Here is a 24,750-nt window from a genome sequence, read left to right as displayed (position 1 = left end):
GCATGAGGTCCTCATAAGTCAAGGGGCTACTCAACAGCAGCTAACAACAACAATACACTTCCACAAATCAGTGATACATCCAGCATTCATAGGGGGCTGTAAAATGGAACAAGTGTTTTGCTCAACCACTTACTGTAGACTATGCAGTAAAAAGATGGCTCTGAAGATGGCCGTGGATAAGGGACATTTTTCTTGACATGTGTAGAACAGATCTCATTAAATATAATGTGGTTTGAAAGAGATCCAAATGAAATGGAACTCAATATTGTCAGTACGCTGCCTGTTTATGCAATTAATTGCATCTCACACCTCTAGCCCTGGCTTCTGAGGCAGCCTCTCAGAAGTAGTTGTTCATACAAAATTATAACTGCCTGAAGCCTAAGAAGTTGATGGATGTGGAGTTGGTCTCAGTACTGAGGCAGTAATGATAGGTTGGCTCTTTTAGTAGACTGAAGGAAAGAGTACACACTGGGAGGTGATGAAGCATATTAAAGACTACCTTGATCATAGCAATAAATATTAAACATCTGCCATCAGATATGATACTCAGTTAAAGCCATATTCATCTAAAAGTGAATTATCTTACATTCTTCCTTCTTTCAAGACTGTTAATCTAAGTTCCAAAAGACTTTCTTTAAAGGTAGTGGTACATTTTAATCACACTTAAAAATGCTGAGGCAAATAGCTATAACAAGTGTCAAGTGAAAATATCATTATGATTAATTCCAACTTCATTTCCCTAAGCATTATTTTATCTAAAAATATGCTTTGATGTACTAAGTTCCGTATGTTCATTTGAATAAAGAAATGATTCATAGTTACTGATTTTTTAAGGTTTTAACTTAAATATGCTTCCACATGAAAAAAAATGAATTTAGACTCCTACCTCAGGCCGTATACAAAAATTAACTCAAATGGATCAAAGACCTAAATGCAAGAGCTAAAAACTATTCTTAGGTGGGGACATAGCTGAAAATCTGCATGACTCTGAATAAGATAGTTTTTTAGATGTGACATCAAAAGCACACCCAAAGAAAAAAATAAAGTTGGACTTCATCAAAATTAAAAACTTCTGTGTGTCAATGGACATCAGCAAGAAAGTGAAAAAACAACACGCAAAATTGGAGAAAATATTCAATAAGAGTCTAGCATCCAGAATATGTAAAGAACTCTTGTTGCTGTTAGCTGCCATTGAGTCGGCCCCCAGCACATGGCAACCCTGTGAACAACGGATTGAAAAGCTGCCAGGTCCTGTGCCATCCCCATGATTGCTTGTGGATCACACCATTGTGACCCATAGGGTTTTCACTGACTGATTTTCAGAAGCAGATTGCTGGCCTTTCTTCCCAGTGTCTTGTTCTGGACACTCCATTGAAACTTGTTCAGGATCATAGCAATGCACAAGGTTCCACTGACAGATGGGTGTTAACTGTACATGACACTTACTGTTCAGAGTTCAAACTAGAGTCTCCTGCATGGAAGGCAAGAATTTTACCAGTGAACCACCAATGCCCTCACGAACTCTTACAACTCAACAATAAAAAGACAAACCAATTAATAATTGGAAAAGGATTTGAATAGACATTTCTCCAAAGAACAAATAAAAATGTCTAATAAAAAAAAGATTTTTTTTTTTTAAGCACATAAAAATACGCTCACCATCATTAGTCATTAAGAAAATGAAAATAAAGTCCATAATGTGATACTACTTTGGTTAGGATGTCTATAATAATGATAATAATAATAAAATGCAATAATGAGTGCTGGTGAATATCTGGATAAACTGTAATCCTAATACATTGTTGGTGTGAAAGTAAAGGGGTGCAGCTGCTATGAAACAGTTTGGCAGTTTCTCAAAAAGCTAAACATAGAATTACTATGTTTTTGTTTTTGTTAGGTGCCACTGAGTCAATTCCAGCCCAACAACTCCACTTCCATACCACTCCCAAGAGAATTAAAAACATACATTCATGTAAAAACTTGTACATGAATTTCATAGCAGCATTATTCATAACACCTAAAAATGGGAACCAACCCAAATGTTAATGAATGGATAAATAAAATGTGGCATATCCATACAGTAGAATACTATTTGGCCATAAAAATAATGAAGTACATGCTACAACATAGGCAAAGGTTGACAGCATTACTAAAATAAAGACCACAGACTTTATGATTCCACTTACATGAAATGTCCAGAATAGGCACGTCTATATACACAGAAAGTAGTGATTCCTAAGAGGTGAGTGGATGGGGGAATTGAGACTAATGCTAATAGATAAGGGGTGTTTTTATTTTGAGGGGGAGGATGAAAATGTTCTGGAATTAGTGGTGATGGTTGCATCACATAGTGAATATATTAAAACCACTAAGTGCACACTTTAAAATGGTAAATTTTATCTTATGTGAAGTAAATCTCAGTTTAAAAAACATAAAAATGCTTTACTATGCCAATTCAGCAAATTGTCTACAGCTTTTTTCAAGAAAAATCATTTATAATAATTAAAAATTTTTTTCTTCCTCTATTTTAACTTAACCAAACTAGCACATTCCAAAAACTACTATATTATACCAGAAGAGAGTTTTTAAATTGTGATTAAGTAGTGTTCAAATTGTTATGCATTTTAGATTATCATGCTTAACACCTGAAATCTTCATATTTATGTTAATACTTAAGACCTCAATTACCTTCTTGATACCCTAACACCTTAGAGGAATAGCTCCATTCATTTGTTCATAGTGTATGACAACTTTTTAGTTCACGAGATTTCTAAATGAACCAGGAAATACCACAGGACATTTAACTGATGAAGATAATGACTGCCTTCATTGTAAAAATACAGATAAAGTTGTGATCGACTGGGCCTTGAGGGAGTGAATATTCTCTAGAATCCTCAATTACAAGGGAATATTTTCTTAGAAGAAATGGCCATTTCATAATTTCAAGAATGTTGAGAAGCTTTAAAAAAAAAGATTACATTGTATATATGAATGAGGTACATGCTTTGTGGGAAAGGCGATTCATTTCAGGTAAAAGGCAAAAGCAGTTTTTGAACAACGAACTTTTGCCTATAATAATTAGTGTCAATTTAAAAATTTTATTTAAGAACAAGGTAAAGACCATTTTTAAGTGGAGAAAATAACATAAAATAACTTCAGAGATTAAAAGGTTATGTTTTGTATATCACCAACTCATTAAGATTCTTCATATTATACTTAACATACACTAAGGGTACAGTCAAGCCTATATAACCTCATAATGAGCTAACTGAATTTCCCAGGTAAATCAGTGTATATTAGAAGCGAAAATCTTTCCCATTCTCTTATCAAACTTGAGTCATCAAATCAGACCCTGGCTAAAGCCAAAAGCCAAAGGTTCCCTAAAAATGAACTTTATAGTAAGGTATGTCACATGAAGTCTATGAAGCCACTGTTGTACTCATAGAGACATTTCTTGAGGGCACAGAGTGCTTAGGAATCCTTGGTAGTAAGGAAATAATAAACAAACAAACAAACAAACATGGAGAATGTCATTCCATTTCCACAATTGTAGAACTCTTATTTTTTCTGTTACAAGCTCTGTTTTTGAAGCTTCAAATCCCACTCTCCTACCCTTTACATCAAAGAATAAACCTGAAGGAAGCCTTGCATATGTTATAATAGACTCTGGTTCTCAAGAATTTAAAACCTTTTACTTAGGTCAAGCTTGAGCTTAACAGTAAACGAAGAAAAACACAGGAGGCATCTTTCACAAATTAGCTTACCAATAAACTGCAACTAGTTGCTAGCACACAAATTGAAAAAAAGGTAAGCTAATTGCATAGTAACTTAGCTAAAAAAAAAAAAAAAAAAAAAAACTATGTTATGTGTTTCCTTGGTCCATTTTAATATTAAATAATTTTAGGATGGGTTAACTGAAGTCTTTGCATATTTCTTTCAAGAATTGATTTTCATTCTCTGAAAATAGTTTGGAATATTTCTTTTCAACAGCTCTTTTTGTTTTTCATTTCTAAAAAACAATTTTCAAACATTCCATGAATCATTTTTTCTTTATCTTCTAATAAAATTTATCAAAAAGTATTTTCATGTAGACTGTATAATTTCTCATAAATTCTAAATCAAGCTTTCCAGGCTTTACTTCAAATATCAAATCATAATAAATCAAGTTCTTTGAACTATTATTTATCTGTAAAATTATAAATCATTAACCTTCATCTTAAAAAAACAAGAGTAGGAGATGGCTCTTGGCAGAGACTTACTCTGTCAAATAGCTATTGCCTATAATTATTTTCATTTGCTTTATTGGCACATGAAAAGGTCTGCATTAATTCCCAGCTCCATCTTTATTTCCACAGAACAATTTTGTAAATTGGCAGTGACAATAACAGTATCGAAAGCCAACATATAAACAGAAAATCTCTTTAATATTATGTATATATATATATATTTTTGTTTTAGATGTCTATAAAAACCAAAATAAATAAACAAATAAAACACATTGTCTTTGAGTTGATTTCAACTCGTAGTGACCCTATACAACAAAGTAGAATTGCCCCATAGGTTTTTAAGGAGAGGTTGGTGGATTCAAACAGTTGACCTCTTCCTTAGTAGCCAAACTCTTAGTCATTCTTTTTAACCTACATTACGCTTTGTATAAACTGTGGAAAAAAGATAGTTGCTTACATGGAAAAAATATGGGAATGTGTTGTTGTTGCTGTTGTTAGGTGACACAAAGTCGGTTCTGACTCACAGCGACCCTGTGTACCACAGAAAGAAAACACTGCCCACTCCTGAGCCATGCTCATAATCGTTTTTATACTTGAGCTCATTGTTGCAGCCACTGTTTCAATCCATCTCCTTGAGGGTCTTCCTCTTTTTCATGAGCCTCTACTTTACCAAGCATGATCTGCTTCTCCAGGGACTCATTCTTCTTGATTACATGTCCAAAGTATGTAAGATGCAGTCTCACTATCCTTGCTTCTAGGGAGCATTCTGGTTATACTTCTTCCAAGACAGATTTGTTCATCCTTTTAGCAGTTCATGGTTTACTCAATATTCTTCAAATTCAAAGGTGTCAATTCTTCTTCAGTCTTCCTTATTCATTGTCCAGCTTTTCCATGCATAGCTTCCAGCATCACAGCAACACACAAGCCCCCACAGTATAACAAACTGGCAGACATGTGGTGGTGGGAATGTGCATAACATCTTAAAAAGAAATTATGGGGGTAAATTCAAAATGTGTATGGATATTTATATATTTTTTGTAATTTTTATTGTGCTTTAAGTGAAAGTTTACAAATCAAGTCAGTCTCTCATACAAAAATTTATATACGCCTTGCTATATACTCCTGATTGCTCTCCCCCTAATGAGACAGCACACTCCTTCCCTCCACTCTCTCCTTTTGTGTCCATTTTGCCAGCTTCTAACTCCCTCTGCCCTCTCATCTCCCCTCCAGATAGGAGATGCCAACATAGTCTCAAGTGTCAACTTGATCCAAGAAGCTCAGTCTTCACCAGCATCTTTTTCTATCCCATTTTCCAGTCCAATCCCTGTCTGAAGAGCTAGTTTTAGGAATGGTTCCTGTCCTGGGCTAACAGAAGGCCTGGGGGCCATGACCACTGGGGTCCTTTTAGTCTCAGTCAGACCATTAAGTCTGGTCATTTTACAAGAATTTGGGGTCTGCATCCCACTGCTTTCCTGCTTCCTCAGGGGTTCTCTGTTGTGTTCCCTGTCAGGGCAGTCATTGGTTGTAGCCAGGCACCATCTAGTTCTTCTGGTCTCAGGCTGATGTAGTCTCTAGTTTATGTGGCCCTTTCTGTCTCTTGGGCTTGGAATTACCTTGTGTCCTTGGTGTTCTTCATTTACCTTTGGTCCAGGTGGGTTGAGACCAATTGATGCATCTTAGATGGCCGCTTGCTAGCTTTTAAGACCCCAGATGCTGCTCTCCAAAGTAGGATGCAGAATGTTTTCTTAATAGGTGAATGGATATTTAAATAATTCATGGTTAGGAAATACTTTATTCTTCTAAGTAAGGCTGGGCCACATTATCTTAAAGAGCTAAGTTTTGAAAGGAGAAGCGACACTAAGATTTGTTATTATTATGTAGAAACTTGGAACAATGGGGGAAAAGCATGGTTAATTCAGACTGCATATTGTTGTTTTGACCATCATTCAAAAAGATATCACTGTAAAGCTCTATTGTGCATGAAGCATGACTAGAATTAAAAAGTTAAAATTTAGTAAAAGGTAAGGAAGTAAGGAAAACAATTTCACTATCTAAATGGGATGAGTATTTTATACTTGCTTAGTCATTAGCTGCTATTACCATGGAAAATTAATATTCTACTCATTACTGTGATATGCCAAACCCAAATTTCTATGATTAATCTAGCAAACAGACTTCATTTTTACAATTAAAATGTTGTAGAACAATGAATACATCTATAAACTCATAATTATTAAAATATATATACAGTAATCCCTGGAGCCCTGGTAGTGCAAATGGTTAAGAGCTCGGCTACTAACCAAAAGGTCAGCAGTTCGAATCCACCAGCCACTCCTTGGAGACCCTATGGGGAAGTTTCTCTCTGTACTATAGGGTCACAATGGGTAGGAATTGACTCTAGAAAAACAGGTTTATAATAATCCCTATTATAAAAATACTTCACTAGAAAGGAAAATTGTTTACACCATTCTTCTAATAAGGCCCAAAATACCTTGACTGTTCCCTGTAATTATGCATGTGTGGTATAGGAAGTGTATAATACACATTTATTTGTCATCCTTATATCAATGTTAATGGGGTCTTACTACATGTATATGTACACAGGTTCATAAGCATACAAAAAGTTAAACTATGCACTTACTTTCTAGTTGTGAAAACAAAATTATATGTAACATTCCTGGGAATGTCAGAAAAAAGATAGAAAATAAACATTTTCAGTAGAACATAAAGTTAATCCTACTTACTGTTGAAGTGCCCAATGCAGATTTTGGAGATCTAATTATTCCAGCAATTGAATGACGAAGAGACTCAAATTTGGATAGCTTCTCCTTTCTTTCCTGGAGGGATTAAGAAACAAGCTTTCAACAATAGCAAACTACCTAGTATATACACAGTTATCCTGGATATTTAAGTATTTACCCACAGATTATCCATCATCTCTTTTAACTACATAAAATGTAAACCTTGATGTTAAGGATCACAACCAAGTGCATATAAACTCCATAGCATTTTAGTTTTTCTAAACCCTCAATCAGGAGGCCTGGTGTCACAGTGGTTAAGTGTTCAGCTGCTTGGCAATTCAAATCCACCAGGCACTGCTTGGAAACCCTACAGGGCAGTTCTGCTCTGTCCCATAGGGTTGCTATGAGTTGGAATCAACTCGAAACCCTTAATAAATGCCTTGATTTGGGGAAAAGAGGGGAGTAGAAAAATTCATGAGATGGGAGAAAGTAAGAAAACCAAGTATTAGAACATACAGGAAAAAAAAAAATGACACAAGTTAGAATGAAACAATCTAACAGAGATTTCAGATAGAACTATAGTTACGAGGGATTTTCAAGAGAGAAACAATTAAGAGGGGAAAACAGGAATAGAATTACACAGAACATATTTTTTAAATGTGAATTCCCCTTAAGTACCTAGGAAGTTCACATGATGATGATAATGGAGTGGGCAGTAAAAATAAGGAAGTACTGGAAGAACTACCATTAAGAAAGTCAATTCATGCATCAATTGGTCTCAAACCACTTGGAGCAAAAGAAAATGAAGAACACCAAAGACACAAGGAAAATATTGGCCCATGAGACAAAAAGGCCACATAACCAGAGACTCCATCAGCCTGAGACCAGAAGAACTAGATGGTGCATGGCTACCACCAATGACCATCCTGACAGGGAACACAACAGAGAGTCCCTGACAAAGCAGGAGAAAAGTATGGAGCAGAAGTCAAATTCACATAAAAAGACCAGACTTACTGGTCTGACTGAGACTGGAGGAACCCCCCAAGCCCTGGCCCCCAGACACTCTGTTAACCCAGAACTGAAACCATTCCTGAAGCCCACTCTTCAGACAGATCAGGCTGGAGTATAAAACACAAAATAATGCTTATGAAGAGTGTGCTGCTTAGTTCAAGGAGATACATGAGACCAAATGGGCAGCTTCTGTCTAAAGAAAGGATGAGAAGGCAGGAAAGGACAGGAGCTGGTGGGAGGGACATGGGAAACCCAGGGTGGAAATGGGGAGTATGCTATCACGTTTTAGGAATTCCAACTAGTGTCACATAACAATATGTGTATAAATTTCTGTATGAGAAATTAACTTGAGGTGTAAACTTTCACCAAAAGCACAATTAAAAAAAAAAAAAAAGAATCCAGATTGCTGCTGGGTATAAGGTTTATATTTCAAAATATTGTATATAACAATTGAAAGAAATTTCACCTTAAAACTTTTAATTTTAAATCCATATTACAAATGCAAGTGAATGGGGAAAGATGAAAGAAGAGAAAGCAATGAGCACAACTAAGTGTTCTGGAATTCCCAATCCTCAAAACGTTATCCAAAATTTATTATGATCCACACAGTCAAATGTCTTTGCATAGCCAATAATACAGAGGTAAACATCTTTCTGGTATTCTCTGCTTTCAGCCATGATCCATCTGACATCAGCAATGATATCCCTGGTTCCAGGTCCTCTTCTGAATCCGCTTGATTTTCTGGCAATTTCCTGTTGATATACTGCTGCAGCCACTTTTGAATGATCTTATCTTCAGCATAATTTTACTTGCATGTGATATTAATATTATTTGATAATTTTTACATTTGGTTGGATCACTTTTCTTGGGAATAGGCATAAATATACATCTCTTCTAGTATGTTGGCCAGGCGGCTGTCTTCTAAATTTCTTGGCATAGAAGACTGAGCACTTACAGTGCTGCATCTGTTTGTTGGAACATCTCAGTTGGTATTCCCATCAATTCCCTGTGCCTTGTTTTTCACCAGTGCCTTCAGTGTAGCCTGAACTTCTTCCTTCAGTACCATTGGTTCCTGCTCATATGGTACCTCCTGAAATGGATGAACATTGACCAATTCTTTTTGGTACAGTGATTCTTTATATTCCTTCCATCTTCTTTTGATGCTTCCGGCATCGTTTAATATTTTCCCCCATTGAATCCTTCAATATTACAACTCAAAGCTTCAATTTTTTCTTAAGTTCTTTCAGCTTAAGAAATGCTGAATGTGTTCTTCCCTTTTGGTTTTCTATCTCCAGGTCTTTGCACATGTTATTACAATACTTTGTCTTCTTGAACTGCCCTTTGAAATCTTCCATTCAGCTCTTTTACTTCATCATTTCTTCCTTTTGCTTTAGCTACTCGACATTCAAGAGCAAGTTTCAGAGTGTCTTCTGACACCCTCATGTCTGTCAGTTTGTCATACTGTGGAGGCTTGAATGTTACTGTGATGCTGGAAGCTATGCCACCGGTATTCAAATACTAGTGGGGTCACCCACGGCGGACAGATTTCAGCTGAGCTTCCAGACTAAGACACACTATGAAGAAGGACCCAGTGATCTACTTCTGAAAACCTTATGAATAGCAGAAGAATATGGTCTGACATAGTGCTGGAACATAAGCCCCTTAGTTTGGAAGGCACTCAAAAGATGACTGGGTAAGAGCTCCCTCCTTAAAGTAGAGTCGACCTTAATGACGTGGATGGAATCAAGCTTTCGGGACCTTCATTTATTGATGTGGCATGACTCAAAATGAGAAGAAACAGCTGCAAACATCCATTAATCATCGGAAAATGGAATGTACAAAGCATAAATCTAGGGAATTTGGAAATCGTCAAAAATGAAAATGGAATGCATAAACATCAATATCCTAGGCATTAGTGAGCTGGAATGGACTAGTATTGGCCATTTTGAATTGGAAAATCCTATGATCTACTATGTTGGGAATGACAACTCCCATCAGAAGTGATCCTCAATCATACGTGTCAGTGGAAAACAACAAAAGTAGGCCACAAACAACATTCTTTGTTTCCAAACCTAAAGTATGTCTATATACAAAGTAAACATAGACATTCTTGGCTATATGCTGCCTGATAAACACTATAGTTTCTGAAATTTAGTATCTGCCTCTCTACTTGCCTATTCCCACTTTATTTACTTTTTATTATAGTAGTTGCCAGTGCTAATAGTTCTGATTATTCTACAAATATGCATATTAATAATTTAAAATAATCTTAGAATAACTTAATAGGAAAGATGATCTCAGCTTCTTTTTTTTTTTTTTTTAATTGTGCTTTAGGTGAATGTTTACTACTAAAGTTAATTTCCTATTCAAAAATTTATACATGTATTGTTTTGTGACATTGGTTGCAATCTCAACAGTGTGACAGCACACTCCCCCTTTCCACTCTAGGTTCCTTGTGTCCGTTCATCCAGGTCCCATCCCTTCCTGTTTTCTTGTCCTGCTTTTGGACAGGAGCTGCCCATTTGGTCTCGTATGTTTGCTAGAACTGAGAATTACGTTCCTCACATGTGTTATTTTTTGTTTTACGTGTCTGTCTAATCTTTGTCTAAAAAGTGGGCTTCAGGAATGGTTTCAGTTCTGGGCTAGCAGAGTGTTCGGGGGCCATATTTTCGGGGCTTCATCCAGTCTGTCAGACCATTAAGATTGGTCCTCTTTGTGAATTTGAATTCTGTTCTACATTTTTCTCCTGCTCTGTCTGGGGCTCTCTGTTGTGATCCCTGTCAGATCAGTCATTTGTGGTAGCTGGGCACCATGTCATTTTTCTTGTCTCAGGATGATGGAGTCTCTGGTTCATACGGTCCTTTAGTCCTATGGGCTAATATTTTTCTTGTGTCTTTGGTTTTATTCATTCTCCTTTATCCCAGGTGGGATGGGACCAATAGATGGCCGCTCACAGACTTTTAAGACTCCAGATGCTACTCACCAAAGTGGGATGGTGGAAAATTTTCTTTATAAACTACATTATGTCAGTTGACCTAGATGCTACCTGAGGCTATGGTCCCCAGGCCCCAGCCCCAGCTAATCAGTCCCTTAAAGTGTTTGGATGTGTCTAGGAAACATCTATGCTTTTGCTTTGATCCAGTTGTGCTGACTTCCTCTATACTGTATGTTGCCCTTCCCTTCAGTAAAGTTGACACTTCCCTACTATCTAGTTAATGACTCTCCCCCCAACCCACATAACCATCAAAGAATGCTTTTTTCTGTGTGTAAGCCTTTTCTTGAGTTCTTATAATGGTGGTCTCATACAATATTCACCCTTTTGCAACTAATTTACTTCACTCAGCATAATGCCTTCCAGATTCATCCATGTTGTGAGATGTTTCACAGATTCGTCATTGTTCTTCATTGTTGCATTATATTCCATTGTGTGTATGTACCATAATTTGTTTATCCATTCATCTGCTGATGGCCATTTAAGTTGTTTCCATCTTTTTGCTATTATGAATAGTGCTGCAATGAACATAGGTGTGCATATGTCTATCATGTGATGGAAAAGGAAATCACCATATCAATACCTTTTATAATAGCCCCCAAGAAGATAAAGTACTTAGGAATAAATCTAACCAGGAACATAAAAGACCTATACAAAAAAAAAAAAAAAAAAAAAACTACAAAACACTACTGCAAGAAACCAAAAGAGACCTATATAAAGGGAAAAACATATCATGATCATGGATGAAAAGACAACACTGTGAAATATCAATTCTACCCAAAGCAATCTACAGATACAATGCAATCCAGATCCAAATTCCAAGAGCATTTTTTAACGAGATGGAGAAACAAACCACCAACTTCATATGAAAAGGGAAGAGGCCCCAGATAAGTAAAGAATTACTGACAAAGAAGAACAAAGTGAGAGGCCTCACACTACCTGATTTTAGAACTTATAACAGCCATGGTATTATTAGCCATGGTAGTCAAAACAGCCTGGTACTGGTACAACAACAGATACATAGACTAATGGAACAGAATTGAGAACCCAGATGTAAATCCATCTATCTATGAGTGGCTGATACTTGACAAAGGGCCAAAGTCCACTATAAGGGGAAAAGACAGCCTCTTTAACAAATGGTTCTGGCATAACTGCATATCCATCTGCAAAAAAATGATACAATCCTACCTCACACCATACACAAAAACTAACTCAAGATGGATCAAAGACCTAAATATAAAATCTAAAACAATAAAGATCATGGAAGAAAAAACAGGGACAAAGCTAGGTACACTAGTACGTGGCATAAATAGTATACAAACCATAACTAACAATACACAAGCACCAGAAGAGAAACTAGATAACTGGGAGCTCCTAAAAACCAAACACTTACGCTCAACAAAAGACTTCACCAAAAGAGTAAAAAGAAAACCTACAGATTGGGAAAAAAATTTTGGCTATAATATATAAGGGTCTAATCTCTAAAATTTATAAGATACTGCAACACCTCAAGAACAAAAAGACAAATAATCCAATTAAAAACGAGCAAAGGATATGAGCAGACGCCTCACCAAAGAAGACATTTAGGCAGCTAACAGACATATGAGAAAATGCTCGAGATCATTAGCCATTAGAGAAAAGCAAATCAAAAGTACACTGAGATACCATCTCACCCACGACAATATAGGCAGTAATTCAAAAAACACAAAATGTCACAAACGTTGGAGAAGTTGTGGAGGGACTGGAACTTTTATGCACTGCTGGTGGGAATGTAAAATGGTACAATGGATTTGGAAAATGATATGGTACTTCCTTAAAAAGTTAGAAAGATTTGATCTAGCAGTCCCACTCCTAGGAATATACCCTAGAGAAATAAGAGCTGTCATCCATGTTCATCAGCTTCTTCTTATCACATCATTGTCATTATCATCACTCATATGACTATCTTGCTTACAATGCTGTGGAAATCACTACATATACATCAATTTGATCATCTATAAAAATGAGGAAAAATACAACCCATCTTAATATAGTACTTACAGGTAAATTACCATAACTGATAAAAGTTAACACTTTAAAAGTATGTGAATATTTAATAAAATTTCATTTTAGAACCTAAGTATTACTACCATACAAATGATCACCACCTTAGAATGTGAGCATGTATTCTAGAGCTTTAGTTCTAGTTACATGTAGCTCCAATTTTACTTTTCAGTAAAATCATACTGAAATCACTGTAACTGAAAGAAGGACAGCTTTGAAGTACTAAAGGAGTATAGTGATCTTTCTTTAAAGCATGTCCATCTTCAGCTCAGTTACTTCCAAAAACAAAAACAAAAAGTAACACACTATCCCTGGTACTTGAAAAGTCTGCCAAAATAAAAAAGTTTAGGAAGGTAAAAACTGACAAAAGGTACAGACAGTGTATCGAGAATGGAATAGTGGGAAGGAAGGCATATACAGTAGTTGTTCTGTAATTACATCTATAAAGTAATATATTATGATGGGTAAATCACACATATTGGAGAGTACTGTAGTAGCTATAGGTTTTCACCCCCCAACCCAATTTACCCTTTTTCTTATTCCTAAGGGGGCTTCTCTCCCCAGTCTGTGTGTTTGTGGAGGTGTCAGTGGTGTTGGTAGCAGCAGTGATACAGTTGTTGATGTTTTTGCAGCTATTGCTCGTCGGAAGATGAGATGAAAGTGCAACTTTACCTGTATGTCAATGAAAGCTTCACAAGAAAGCAGCAGGACCTCCACTGTGAATTTAGACTTCTCTTGTGTGTCAATGTTCTTAAAAAACTGGAGGGAGTCTGGTTCCAATGTTGGGGTACTATGAGAACAGAACTGAAAACTACATGGAAGATTATGTAGTAGAAAACTCAGGAGAGAGTTTTAAGTACTAGAAAGCATTTATTTGTATACGATAAATACTTTTCATTGAGAAAGTAAAAATAATTATCCTCAAGCTCTATCTTAGTTATCAAAGCCTAGAAAAAGAAACAGAAGTATTTCCCCCAAAACCCATTTGTAATATCAAAAGAGAAAACATTTTCTTAAGATATAACACTATATAAGGCTAGTGGATAGGTCCAGTTATGAGGTTAATAAGATTTAAAAAACTGCTTCTCTAATATTACAGTTACTAAACATAATATATTGTGTGTTCAAAGGGATAAAATCAGTGAAGCCAGATTTTTATTTAAAGATACTCTTTTGATAGGTTGGTCTTAAAAATGTATTATAACAAATAATATTAGAGCTTAAGAGGCCCTAGTAGCACAGTGGTTAAGAGCTACAGGCGGCTAACCAAAAGTTCAGCAGTGCAAATCCATGAGCGTCGCCTTGGAAACCCTTTGGGGCAGTTCTTCTCTGTCCTATAGTGTTCCTGTGAGTAGGAATCAACTTGATGACAAGGGGTTTGATTTTGGTTTTTAAGTTTCATATAGGAATAATCAAAATGAAATAGGGTTTATAAAATATTTTAAGCAGTGTCAGTTCACTTGGTGCCCTGATTTCCACAAATAAAACATGAAACTCATTTGCCAAGGCTCTTGTCTATGTATTATTACTTATCAGATTTAAATTACAGTCTACCTAATAACACATCAGACAGCACTGAATTCACTGACAGGCTGATTTTGTATCAATAAATTAAATAGCTACTTAAAAAAATAATTAAAAGCTTCCCTTCATTACCATGGATACAGTGTCTAATTTTGCCTGAATGCCTGCCAAGGCTGGTGATGATATATTCATTTTATAGACCTCAAGTAATGACAAGATAAAGAGCATTTTCCAGATAAAGAACAGCTAGGGATTAGTTCTGGTGAAAGGACAGCCCTTCACAGTGGAGGCAGTCAGGGAACAGAAAGGGGAGAAGAGATGTTAGGAAATAATGCCTGAATTTTGATGAGATGCCAAGAAAAATGGTATAAGTACAGCTATAAATGTATTTTGCAAAAAAAACTCTAGATGCATATCAGTTTTGCCTCTCATTTTAGGAGAGTTTTTCATCATTTTAAAATTAAATGAGGTGGGGAGGAGGCTCTTTATTTCTCTACACATATATAAATATTAAACAAAAAGATCTTTTGCAAACTAATTAAAAGGTTACCTGTTATCAATTAAAAACAAATAACTCTGTAAGAAACCATATCAAAATTACTTACAGCTAAAGTAAAAACATTCTAATCAGTGTGTTAAATTACTCTTCACTAGAACTTGTAAACTGTAGTAAAACAGGCACTCAGGTCACCTCCATACACTGCCCATGAAAGCACAGGCAAAGAGATAAAAAAAAAAAAAGAATTGAGGTTTTAGTGTTTGGAATGACTCTGACAAAACTCAACAGCTCTTCCCGATGACAGTCTATCTAGATGCCTTAGTAAGTTAAAACGACTTTAACTAAAAAGTACTCATTGGTCCTCAAACCAAGACTCCTAAAGCAGGCTCTTGAAAGTAGAAAGAATGAGGTCCTTGATGTCTGAAGGGATAAAGAGTGTGAATCTGGACAAATTACCTAACTACCCTGGCTCTCATTTTCCATATCAATAAATAGGAAGGCACAGGACTAGAAAATATCTTCATCTCAAAAATTCTACCAGTAATGTCCAACTTCCTAATCATTTTCATTGCACTGATCATTGATGAAAACCCCATTTGGTATCAATGAAAGTTCCATAGGTTCCATAGTATCTGGATGCCAACCAGACCACTTTCCTTAGAGGACTTAGTCACATTCAGGTTGAGGTGCCTTTCCAATGGGGAGGGTAAACTATAGTAATAAAAGGTGTCACTAGAACACTTTTTTGTTATTAACAAATATTATTCCTCATGACCTTTTGTAAATAAACCCAATTTAATAAAATTCTTGGAAGAAGCAATGAAAATGATTATTTGGCCCAGCAGGAACAGTCAGATTCATATTCAAACCAGGAGGCAGTAAGAATCAAGAAAAAGATAACAATATGCATGCTTACACTCCGGGCTGAGTGCCAAATATCTTTGAGACTTGATATGCAAAGCAGCCGTGAAATTCAGAGGGATTTTGTGAGAAATAACTACAGGGAAATTATAACCTCAGAGAAGATGGTTTCCTGAAAAAATTCTCCACTGCTGATGACTCTATAATGTAAATGAAATACTGTAAATATCAATGTCCTTCATAATAAGAATACATTTACAAACAAACGAGTGAATCTTTAGCAGATGTTGATTTGCTAGGGATAATGAAGGATACACAGTTCCTATCAGTACATAGAATTTAAGTATTAAGACAGTTTTTAAATGATTTATTTTAGCAACTGGGTTCTGACTGAAGGCAAATCATTTTAGAAGTATTTTCTGCCTCATAACCTAGTCTGTCATGCTGTGTTTTTTCTTTGATGCTCACATATCAAGAATATTTATTAAAAGAAAGTTACCCCCATGCTAAGTCAAGTATTTTCATCTCCTGAAATAATAAAACTGGAAACCAAATGTGTAAAGGGAACACATGAATGATTACCAAGATCTTGTTTTAAAATAACAATGCTAAGGAAATCCACAGTATAAAAAAATAAGAGTTTGGTGAATTCTATGTTATAAAAATGTCAAAACATTATTCTTGGATTCTTGACTCTGTATTTCTTAAATAGATGATATCTCTGGGGGAAACAAGGCCCAAGCAAGAGGCTATAATCAGCTTTCATTGTATTCAACATCTAAATACAGTACATGTTCCATACATATGCATGGTGTTTTTTCAATTGTGTGAGCAAAATGGCTAAAAATCAAATTGCTGCTGACTCGATTCCAACTCATAGCATCCCTATGAGACAGAGCAGAACTGCCCCATACGTTTCCAAGGCTGTAATCTTTGCAGAAGCAGAACGCTACATCTTTCTCCCTCGGGGCGGTTGGTGGGTTTGAGTCTCTGACCTTTTGGTTAGCAGCCAGAGCACTTAACCACTGTTCCACCAGGGCTCCAGAAATGGTTAAAGATACTTTTTATAAATTATCCAGTACTGCAAAATGCACATCTACTTGGTGGGCACCATACTGACTCAATTATTTAAATGCTGATAAACTTTGCTCAGCGAAGCTATACATTTCAGTTTTTTGAAAAAGTACAATTGTAATGAGCTAAAATATCAAGACTGAACCTAGATTCTTCTGAAACAATAAAGGGACAAAATAATACAACAGTAAATTTATCTTCTTTACATAAGCTAATAAATTATAAGAGAAGGAGTACATTATAATGTTAGTGAAAGTATTTCATCAGAGGCCCCCGTATTTACTAATCAAGGCATTTTACCAACTTCAGCCACATCCATACAAACTCCCAAGCTCACTATTCCTCTTAATGAATTATTCTGGTCAAGTCAAAATAACCTCTTTGACATTCCCTGCCTAAGCTGCACATGCCTTTCTCACATTAGCTTGTATATCTCCCGTCTCCTCTGTCCTTGCCTCCCATTTTTCCTTCCTTTCTCCTCCCTCTCTCTTATCATAATGAATGATCTTAAATATTAGTTCTTATTATTTTGGTTTTACTAATATTTATTTGTTGGATCCTAAAGCGATCAAACGACATACACGGCAGGTTTTATTACTCTCGTTTTACAGATGAGGAAGCTAAAGCCCAATATCTCTAGGAAAACACAGTTAATAAATAGTAGGCAAGGTTTCTTAACTTTCAGTCCAATGCTCCCCCTGTCATATCGGGCTCCCTTCCTCAAGAAATCTGAATTAACTTTTTTTTTTTTTTTTTAATATGAAAAGGTATTCAGGACCCATTTCAGAGACAGGGAAAACTTAAGACACCACCCATGAGGGCCTATACCAAGGTGTTAGCTTTCAGGGCCCACTTTGAAAGCAGAGAAGAATTTCAACAGGACAGTCAAGGACAAAGCAGTCAAAAGAAGAGCAAGAATGTTGGTAGAAAAGAAAATCAAAAGGTCAAACTAAGAGAAGAATTGGGGGTAAGATAATAAAAATACTACTAGAAATTAGCAACTTTAAATCTATAAAAATTAAGAATTTTTTTAATTCTCCAGTTTTTTATCTTTATCTCAGAGGTAAGGGATTGAAAACAGAAAGGTTATCTTATACATCAATTCAGTGCAAGGAATAAACTCTGAATTCTTGAATTCATGATTTTGGATGCAAGGGCCAACACTAGATACAGAGTTGCAAAACCCAGCAATCCCTGAGAAGGATTGTGAAGACTACAACTCTCCAGCAGTTTAGCATAGTTCAGCAATAGGTAAGCACACGCAGTCAAACACCAAAGCAGGCTTCCAATTTGCCAAACTCTGCCTAAACCCACATGCCCAGAGATGTCCAAGCGTCCAAATGCACCTGTGCTCAGACACGGAACAGTATGAACTTGGTGGGGTACAAACATACCAACTCCAAACAGCACCTTTAATTATGTTCTGCTGTATCTCCCTTTCGTATCACTGAAAGACATGTTGACCAAATTTCATAATTTTTCCTTTTTTTTTTAAATCATTTTCAGGTATCAAAAAAAAAGGGCCAATGCAGTTTAAAACTTCAATTGTATAGCCAATGTAACATTTATCTCCTCTCTGCCTCCAACAAGCTTCAGATGTTCCACAAAGAATCATAGTAGAAAACAGGCAGTCTGCTCTCCACTCCTCCTTTTCTCCCTCCTCTGGTTCTTCTTGATCCTCCATTTCTTAGGACAGTGATAAGAAGGATGGAAAGGGTCTAATTAATCTTATTTATCTGCCCACTAGTGTAGCCCTCTCTTGGCTAATGCTGACCACTCATCTATGCCAATGTGGTAGAAGGCATCCACAAGCCTGCTCTCTCATGGAGCACATGTAGGAGTTCTGCAAAACTCAGTTCAAAGTTTTCTAAGCCCCCAGCTAAGCCCAAACCTGGTCAACAGTATGTAACCAGTTCCCTAGCCTTCTTAAATGGGGTATCCAAAGGATGATTTAAGCCCAACTACCTTCAGAAGTATACAGTTGACCTACAGGAAATTCAAATATGCCTTTCTCTAAAGAAAAGTGCACGCTGCTCCACTACTGAACCCCTCTCCATCCTATTAAAACCCAAAAATGGGGCAGTTCTACTCTGTCCTATAGGGTCGCTATGAGTATGAGACTCCATCCTATTATCTTTCTACAATTCTCTGCCAGTCCAGGCATGGAGACAGAACAATAAATCAACTACTACAGCTGGTGGTGAGATATCTAATCCATCTAGGTAATGAGATGTCAGTAATCCCTCCTAGCAGGCACAGCACTTTCTCCAAGTGGTGCTCATTAAAGCTCCACCCTCCACTTGATTTATAGTGAGGGGCAGGAGGAAAAAACTAAACATTTCCAAATCTAGACTGACATACTGACTTGTGGGGAGAAGGAGAATGGGAGAATCATTGTGGGGCCTTGAGTAATGCCTGGGGATAATGAAGTGGTGATTCAGAGGACAGTGACTGGATGGAGAGTCTCATAACAACCCCTGGAAGAAAGTATCTGGCCCCCATAGTGTCTGCAGCTCTCTATTTCATAGGTTTTGGCCAACAGGAGACAATCCCACTTACCAGCTAGTTAAACATTATCAATAATAATGTTCTTATATTTGTTGCATTTTTAAACTAACGTACAATAAAGTGCACAGATCTTAAGTGTTTACCCAACAACCCACTGCCATCGAGTCGATTCCAACTCATAGTGACCCTGTAGGACAGAGTAGAACTGCCCCATAGAGTTTCCAAGGAGCGCCTGGTGGATTCAAACTGCCGACCCTTTGGTTAGCAGCCGTAGCACTTAACCACTAGGCCAGTTTAGTTCAATATATTTTTTTAAATACCCAAGTTACAGATCATTTTCATCCTTCTAGAAACTGTCCATATGCTCTTTTCCAATGATTTTCTCCTCCCAGCCCAGCAAGCACATTCTTACATCTATCACTATAGATTGGTTTGGCATGTTTTTGGATTTCATACAAATGAAATTTAGAACTTTTATAATTTTAGCTTTTGTGTTTAAGTCTATGATATGGTTAGGTTTAAGGGTCCCATCTTCATGATGTTTTCCATTTATTCCATGTTCTTTTTTTTTCTCTTCCTCCTTTCCTGGCTTCTTTGGATGAACAGCATTGTTTTTTTTTAATATTCCATCTTATCTCTTGTATTAAATTTTTACCTGTACCTCTTTGTTTTATTTTATGAGTGGTTGCTACAGATATTACAACCTGTGATATGCAGATGACACAATCTTGCTTGCTGAGAAGTGAAGAGGACTTGAAGCACTTATTGATGAAGACCAAAGACCACAGCCTTCAGTATAGCTTACACATTAACATAAAGAAAACAAAAATCCTCACAACTGGACCAAGAAGCAACATCATGACAAATGGAGAAAAGACTGAAGTTGTCAAGAATTTCTGTATTCCTGGATCCACAATCAATGGCCATGGAAGGAGCAGTCAAGAAATCAAAAGATGCATTCATTGCATTGCACAAATCTGCTGCAAAAGACATCTTTAAAGTGTTGAAAGGCAAAGACGTCACCTTGAAGACTGAGACATGCCTGACCCAAGCCATGGTGTTTTCAATCACTTCATATGCATGCAAAAGCTGGATGATAAATAAGGAAAAATGAAGAAGAACTGGTGCCTCTGAATTGTGGTGTTGGCAAAGAATACTGAATATTCCATGGACTGCCAAAAGTACAAACAAATCTGTCTTGGAAAAAAGTAAAACTAGAATGCTCCTTGGAAGCAAGGATGGGGAGACTATGTCTCACATATTTTGGACATTGTCTTAGTCATCTAGTGCGATTATAACAGAAATACCACAAGTAGACGGCTTTAACAAAGAAAAATTTATTCTCTACTGTCTAGTAGGCTAGAAGTCCCAATTTAGGGCATCATCTCCAGGGGAAGGCTCTGTCAGCTCTGGAGGCAGGCCCTTGCCAACCATCTTCCCTTGGTCTGGGAGCATCTCAGTGCAGGAATATCAGGTCCAAAAGACATGCTCTGCTCCTGGTGCTGCTTTCTCATGTCTCTCTGCTTGCTTCTCTCTTTTATATCTCAAAAGAGATTGGCTTAAGGCACTACCTAATTTTGTAGGCCTCATCAACATACTGCCACTATTCCATCTTATTACATCATAGTGATAGGACTTAAAACATACAGGGAAATCATATAAGAAGATAAAATGGTAGACAATCATACAAGGGAATCATGACCTAGCCAAGTTGACAGATATTTTGGGGGGACACAGTTCAATCCAGGACAGATGTGTTACCAGGAGGGATCAGTCCCTGGAGAAGGACATTATGCTTAGCAAAGTACAGGATCAGCAAAACAGAGGAAGACCCTCAATGAGATGGATTGACACAGTGGTTGCAACAATGGGCTGAAGCATAACAACGTTTGTGAGTTTGGCACAGGATCCGGCATTGTTTCATTCTTTTGTACAGAGGGTTGCTATGAGTCGGGACCAACTCTATTGCACCTAACTACAAAAATAGATAGTACGCTATTCATTGTCACATTATTAGAATCTACCTTTATATTTAATACTATTTATTGAATCTTGTTGTTGTTGTTAGCTGCCATGGAGTCAACCCCTGACTCACGGCAACCCCATGCATGCACAATGCTGCCCAGTCCTCTGCCATCTCTATGATTGATTGCAGATCAGACCACTGTAATCCACAGAGTTTTCATCGGCTTATTTTCAGAAGTAAATTGTCAGGCCTTTCTTACTATTCTGTAAGCTCCACTGAAAGTTATTCAACATCATAGCAACACGAAAGCCTCCGCTGATGGACAGGTGGTGGCTGCACATGAGGTGCGATGGCCTGGAATTGAACCTGAGTCTCCTGCAGAGAAGTCTACCACTGAACCACCAATGCACTCATACAACAGTTTAATTCCACTTACCACCTTCCCACACTTTCTGCTATTGCTGTCTTATATTGTACTTCTATATATGCTACACAGAATACATTGTTATTATGTTTGCTTTATTGTAAATAATCAAGTCTTTTGAAGAAATTTATAAATACATTTATTCTTTTTGGTTCTCTTCATTATTTTCTGCAGATGTGAGGTTCTCCGGTATCGTTTCTCTTCAGCATGAAAAATTTCTTTTAGCACTTCTTGTAGTGCTTGTCTGCTGGATATGAATCTCTCAGCTTTTATTCGCTTAATTTTAGCTTGCCTTCATTTCTGAAGTATACTTTCACTTGATGTTGAATTCAAGGTTGACAGATTTTGTTTTGCTTTTTGTCTTTCAGTACGCTGTCTTCTGGTCTCATTGTTTCTAGTGAGAAAACAGCTGTAATTGGTATCATTATTCATTCCCCAATTCTTTTTCTCTGGCTGCTTTTATAATTGACTAGGATATGAGCAGGTGTAGCTTTTTATTATTATTATTTTTTATTTATCCTGCTTAAATTTCATGGATCTGTCTGTTGAAAGTGTTGGAAAGTGCTTGACCTTCATCTCTTCAAATATGTCTTTTATCCCATTATGTCTCTCCTCTTATTTTTGTATTCTAATTCACGTATGTTAAACTATTTGATATTACCTCATAATATCAAATACTCTGCTATATTTTCTTACTTTTTTTCTCTTTTTGTCTCAGTATGAATAGTTTTTATCAACCTGTCTTTACATCTCACTAATCCTTTCTTCTGTGTATCCAGTCTACTGAGGCCATCTAATGAATTCCTCAGTTCTGATATTGCATTTTCCATTTTCAGCATTTCCAGTTTTATAGCACCTACATCTCTGCTGAAATCCCCCATCTCTTCATACACACTGTACATGTTTTCCATTAGATTCCTTAGCATTCTGTAATACCTATAGCAGTAGCACTGTCTGATAGTGCCAGCCTCTGAGCTGTCTCAGGGTCTGTTTACTTTCTTGGCTGTGGGTCACATTTCTTTCTTTTCAGTGCATCATATAATCTTTGACTGTATTCCACACTGTTTATGTAAAAGAAAAATATTTACAGTATTTGCTTTGAGAAAGGGACACACACAGACTCCTTTTTCTGACAGGCCTCTAGAAGGGAAGTTGTAGTTAAGTTGGGTCTGGCCTTTTGTGTAGCTTTAGTTTGAATCAGTTCACCACTGGCTTCAAATATTTTGAGAGCTGGATCAAGAATTCTCCTTTGGCTAGGAATGGTATCAGAGCCCCTGCGAGATTCCAGCATTCTGCCTATTCTCCAAAGCCAACTTGCCAGTCTTAGGAACTGTGGGAGATCTCTCCAGCTTTTTTGGGGGGGGGGAGGGGCCCTAGAGAGTTCTCTTTGTTCTCCAGTCCTACTCTGTACCTTATGTACCTAAAATGACATCTTGCAGCCTCATTACCCATCCCCAGCCTTTAGAGAACCACTGGTCTATGCTCTGTGAAGACCTAGAATTCCCTGCAGCAGTTTTGGGGGGTTTCTGTTGCTGTTGTTTGTGTTTGTTTCTCAGCTTTCCTCCCCCACTCTCAATCTTTGGTATTTGAAAGCCCAGAGTATCTCCAGAGAGAGCTCTCTTTTTCTTTTGTAGGTGAAAACCCAGAGTGCTCAGTTCTCCAATCGAACCCCATCCTCCTTTGGTGTGGAGAGGATTTCATTTGAAATATCTCTCTCTCAAGTCTTCTTCCCTGACTCCTGGATTCTCTCAGTCTCCCTTCATGGGTAGGGCTCTTTCAGATTCTAATCTGATCACACCAGCCCACATATTGTCATTACAAGTTTGTTAAAAGTTTGTTGGGTTGATTTCTCCTTATTCCCCTTTATGGCGGATTTCTGCTCATGCAGTTCCACCAAGGATGGAAGCAGCCATGGGTCTCTTTTTTCCTATGAAAGACTTGTCACTTTCTGGAGTTTAGTTCCTTTAAGTGTCCTCATGTCCTCAGCTCTCTGATAACTTTTTTTAAAAGCTATTATTTTGTAGGTTATTTGCCTTAGTTTGATTAAGTAGGAAGGATAGTCTTTGTGACTTCCATATCCAAACTGGATACAGAATTCATATGCCATTTTAAGACAAGCAATCTTCCAATCATTTTATTTTCCTTTATTCACAAAGATAACACAAAGATACAGTTTACAGGTCTTTGGTATGACAAAGAAAACAGCCATTAATTTATCAAAAGTTACAGACTTGAAATTGACTACCATTAACTATGATGATCAATGACTACAATAGGCCTTCAGAGTTAAAGGCTACATTCCTCAGAAGAGTTAATGTACAGATGTCTCAAAACTTTTGATTCCTGTCATATGAGTTTTGTATTGTTGCAGGCAGCCTCACAAGGGTAATTATTAATAGTTCACATTTGCACATGTGTTAAGTTTTCAACTTTATCTAAAAAGTTTCTTGAATAGTTTTACTGTGTAGTAGTCTCATACGTGCATCAATAATCCTCTTATCTGTTCAGAGCTCCTTTTGTTACTGGAACTAATAATTGAGTTTCAAGCCTCAGTCAAGATTTTATATATTAGGATGGAATCAGAAACTGCAGAACCTAAGAGAAAATACTAAGACTTCATAAAATAGCAGGAAATAATAAACTTTAAAGAGAGGAATGCAGTGCTTATAATACACTGCTACTTACCAGCAAATCCCCAGCTAGGAGATCCTGGTTTAGAAAGAAGTCAATTAGGTTCTAATTGCCTGTCTCACCTTCAGCCCCTTGGAGAGAAACTGTTAACACACTATGGGACCTTGGCACAACCTGCCTGAGAAATAAAGTCAATACAATGGAAGGAAGAACTGAGAAATGAAGATGGACAAATTTTTGATGACAAGGT

At 36.9% G+C, this 24,750-nt stretch overlaps 1 protein-coding gene across 9 annotated transcripts in view; it reads right to left on the bottom strand.

Moving 5' to 3' along the window:
* FER (FER tyrosine kinase) overlaps positions 1 to 24,750 on the bottom strand; it is a 477,482-nt gene that overhangs the window by 270,533 nt on the left and 182,199 nt on the right. For all 9 annotated transcript variants that reach the window (XM_049857769.1, XM_049857753.1, XM_049857743.1 and 6 more), the window contains one exon: positions 6,971 to 7,063. In XM_049857769.1, the coding sequence (XP_049713726.1) occupies positions 6,971 to 7,063 (93 nt within the window). The remainder of the gene's footprint in view (positions 1 to 6,970; positions 7,064 to 24,750) is intronic.

The sequence above is a fragment of the Elephas maximus genome, chromosome 2 (assembly GCF_024166365.1).
Source record: "Elephas maximus indicus isolate mEleMax1 chromosome 2, mEleMax1 primary haplotype, whole genome shotgun sequence".
Lineage (NCBI taxonomy): Eukaryota > Metazoa > Chordata > Mammalia > Proboscidea > Elephantidae > Elephas > Elephas maximus.
This window is presented reverse-complemented; position numbering and strand designations above follow the sequence as displayed.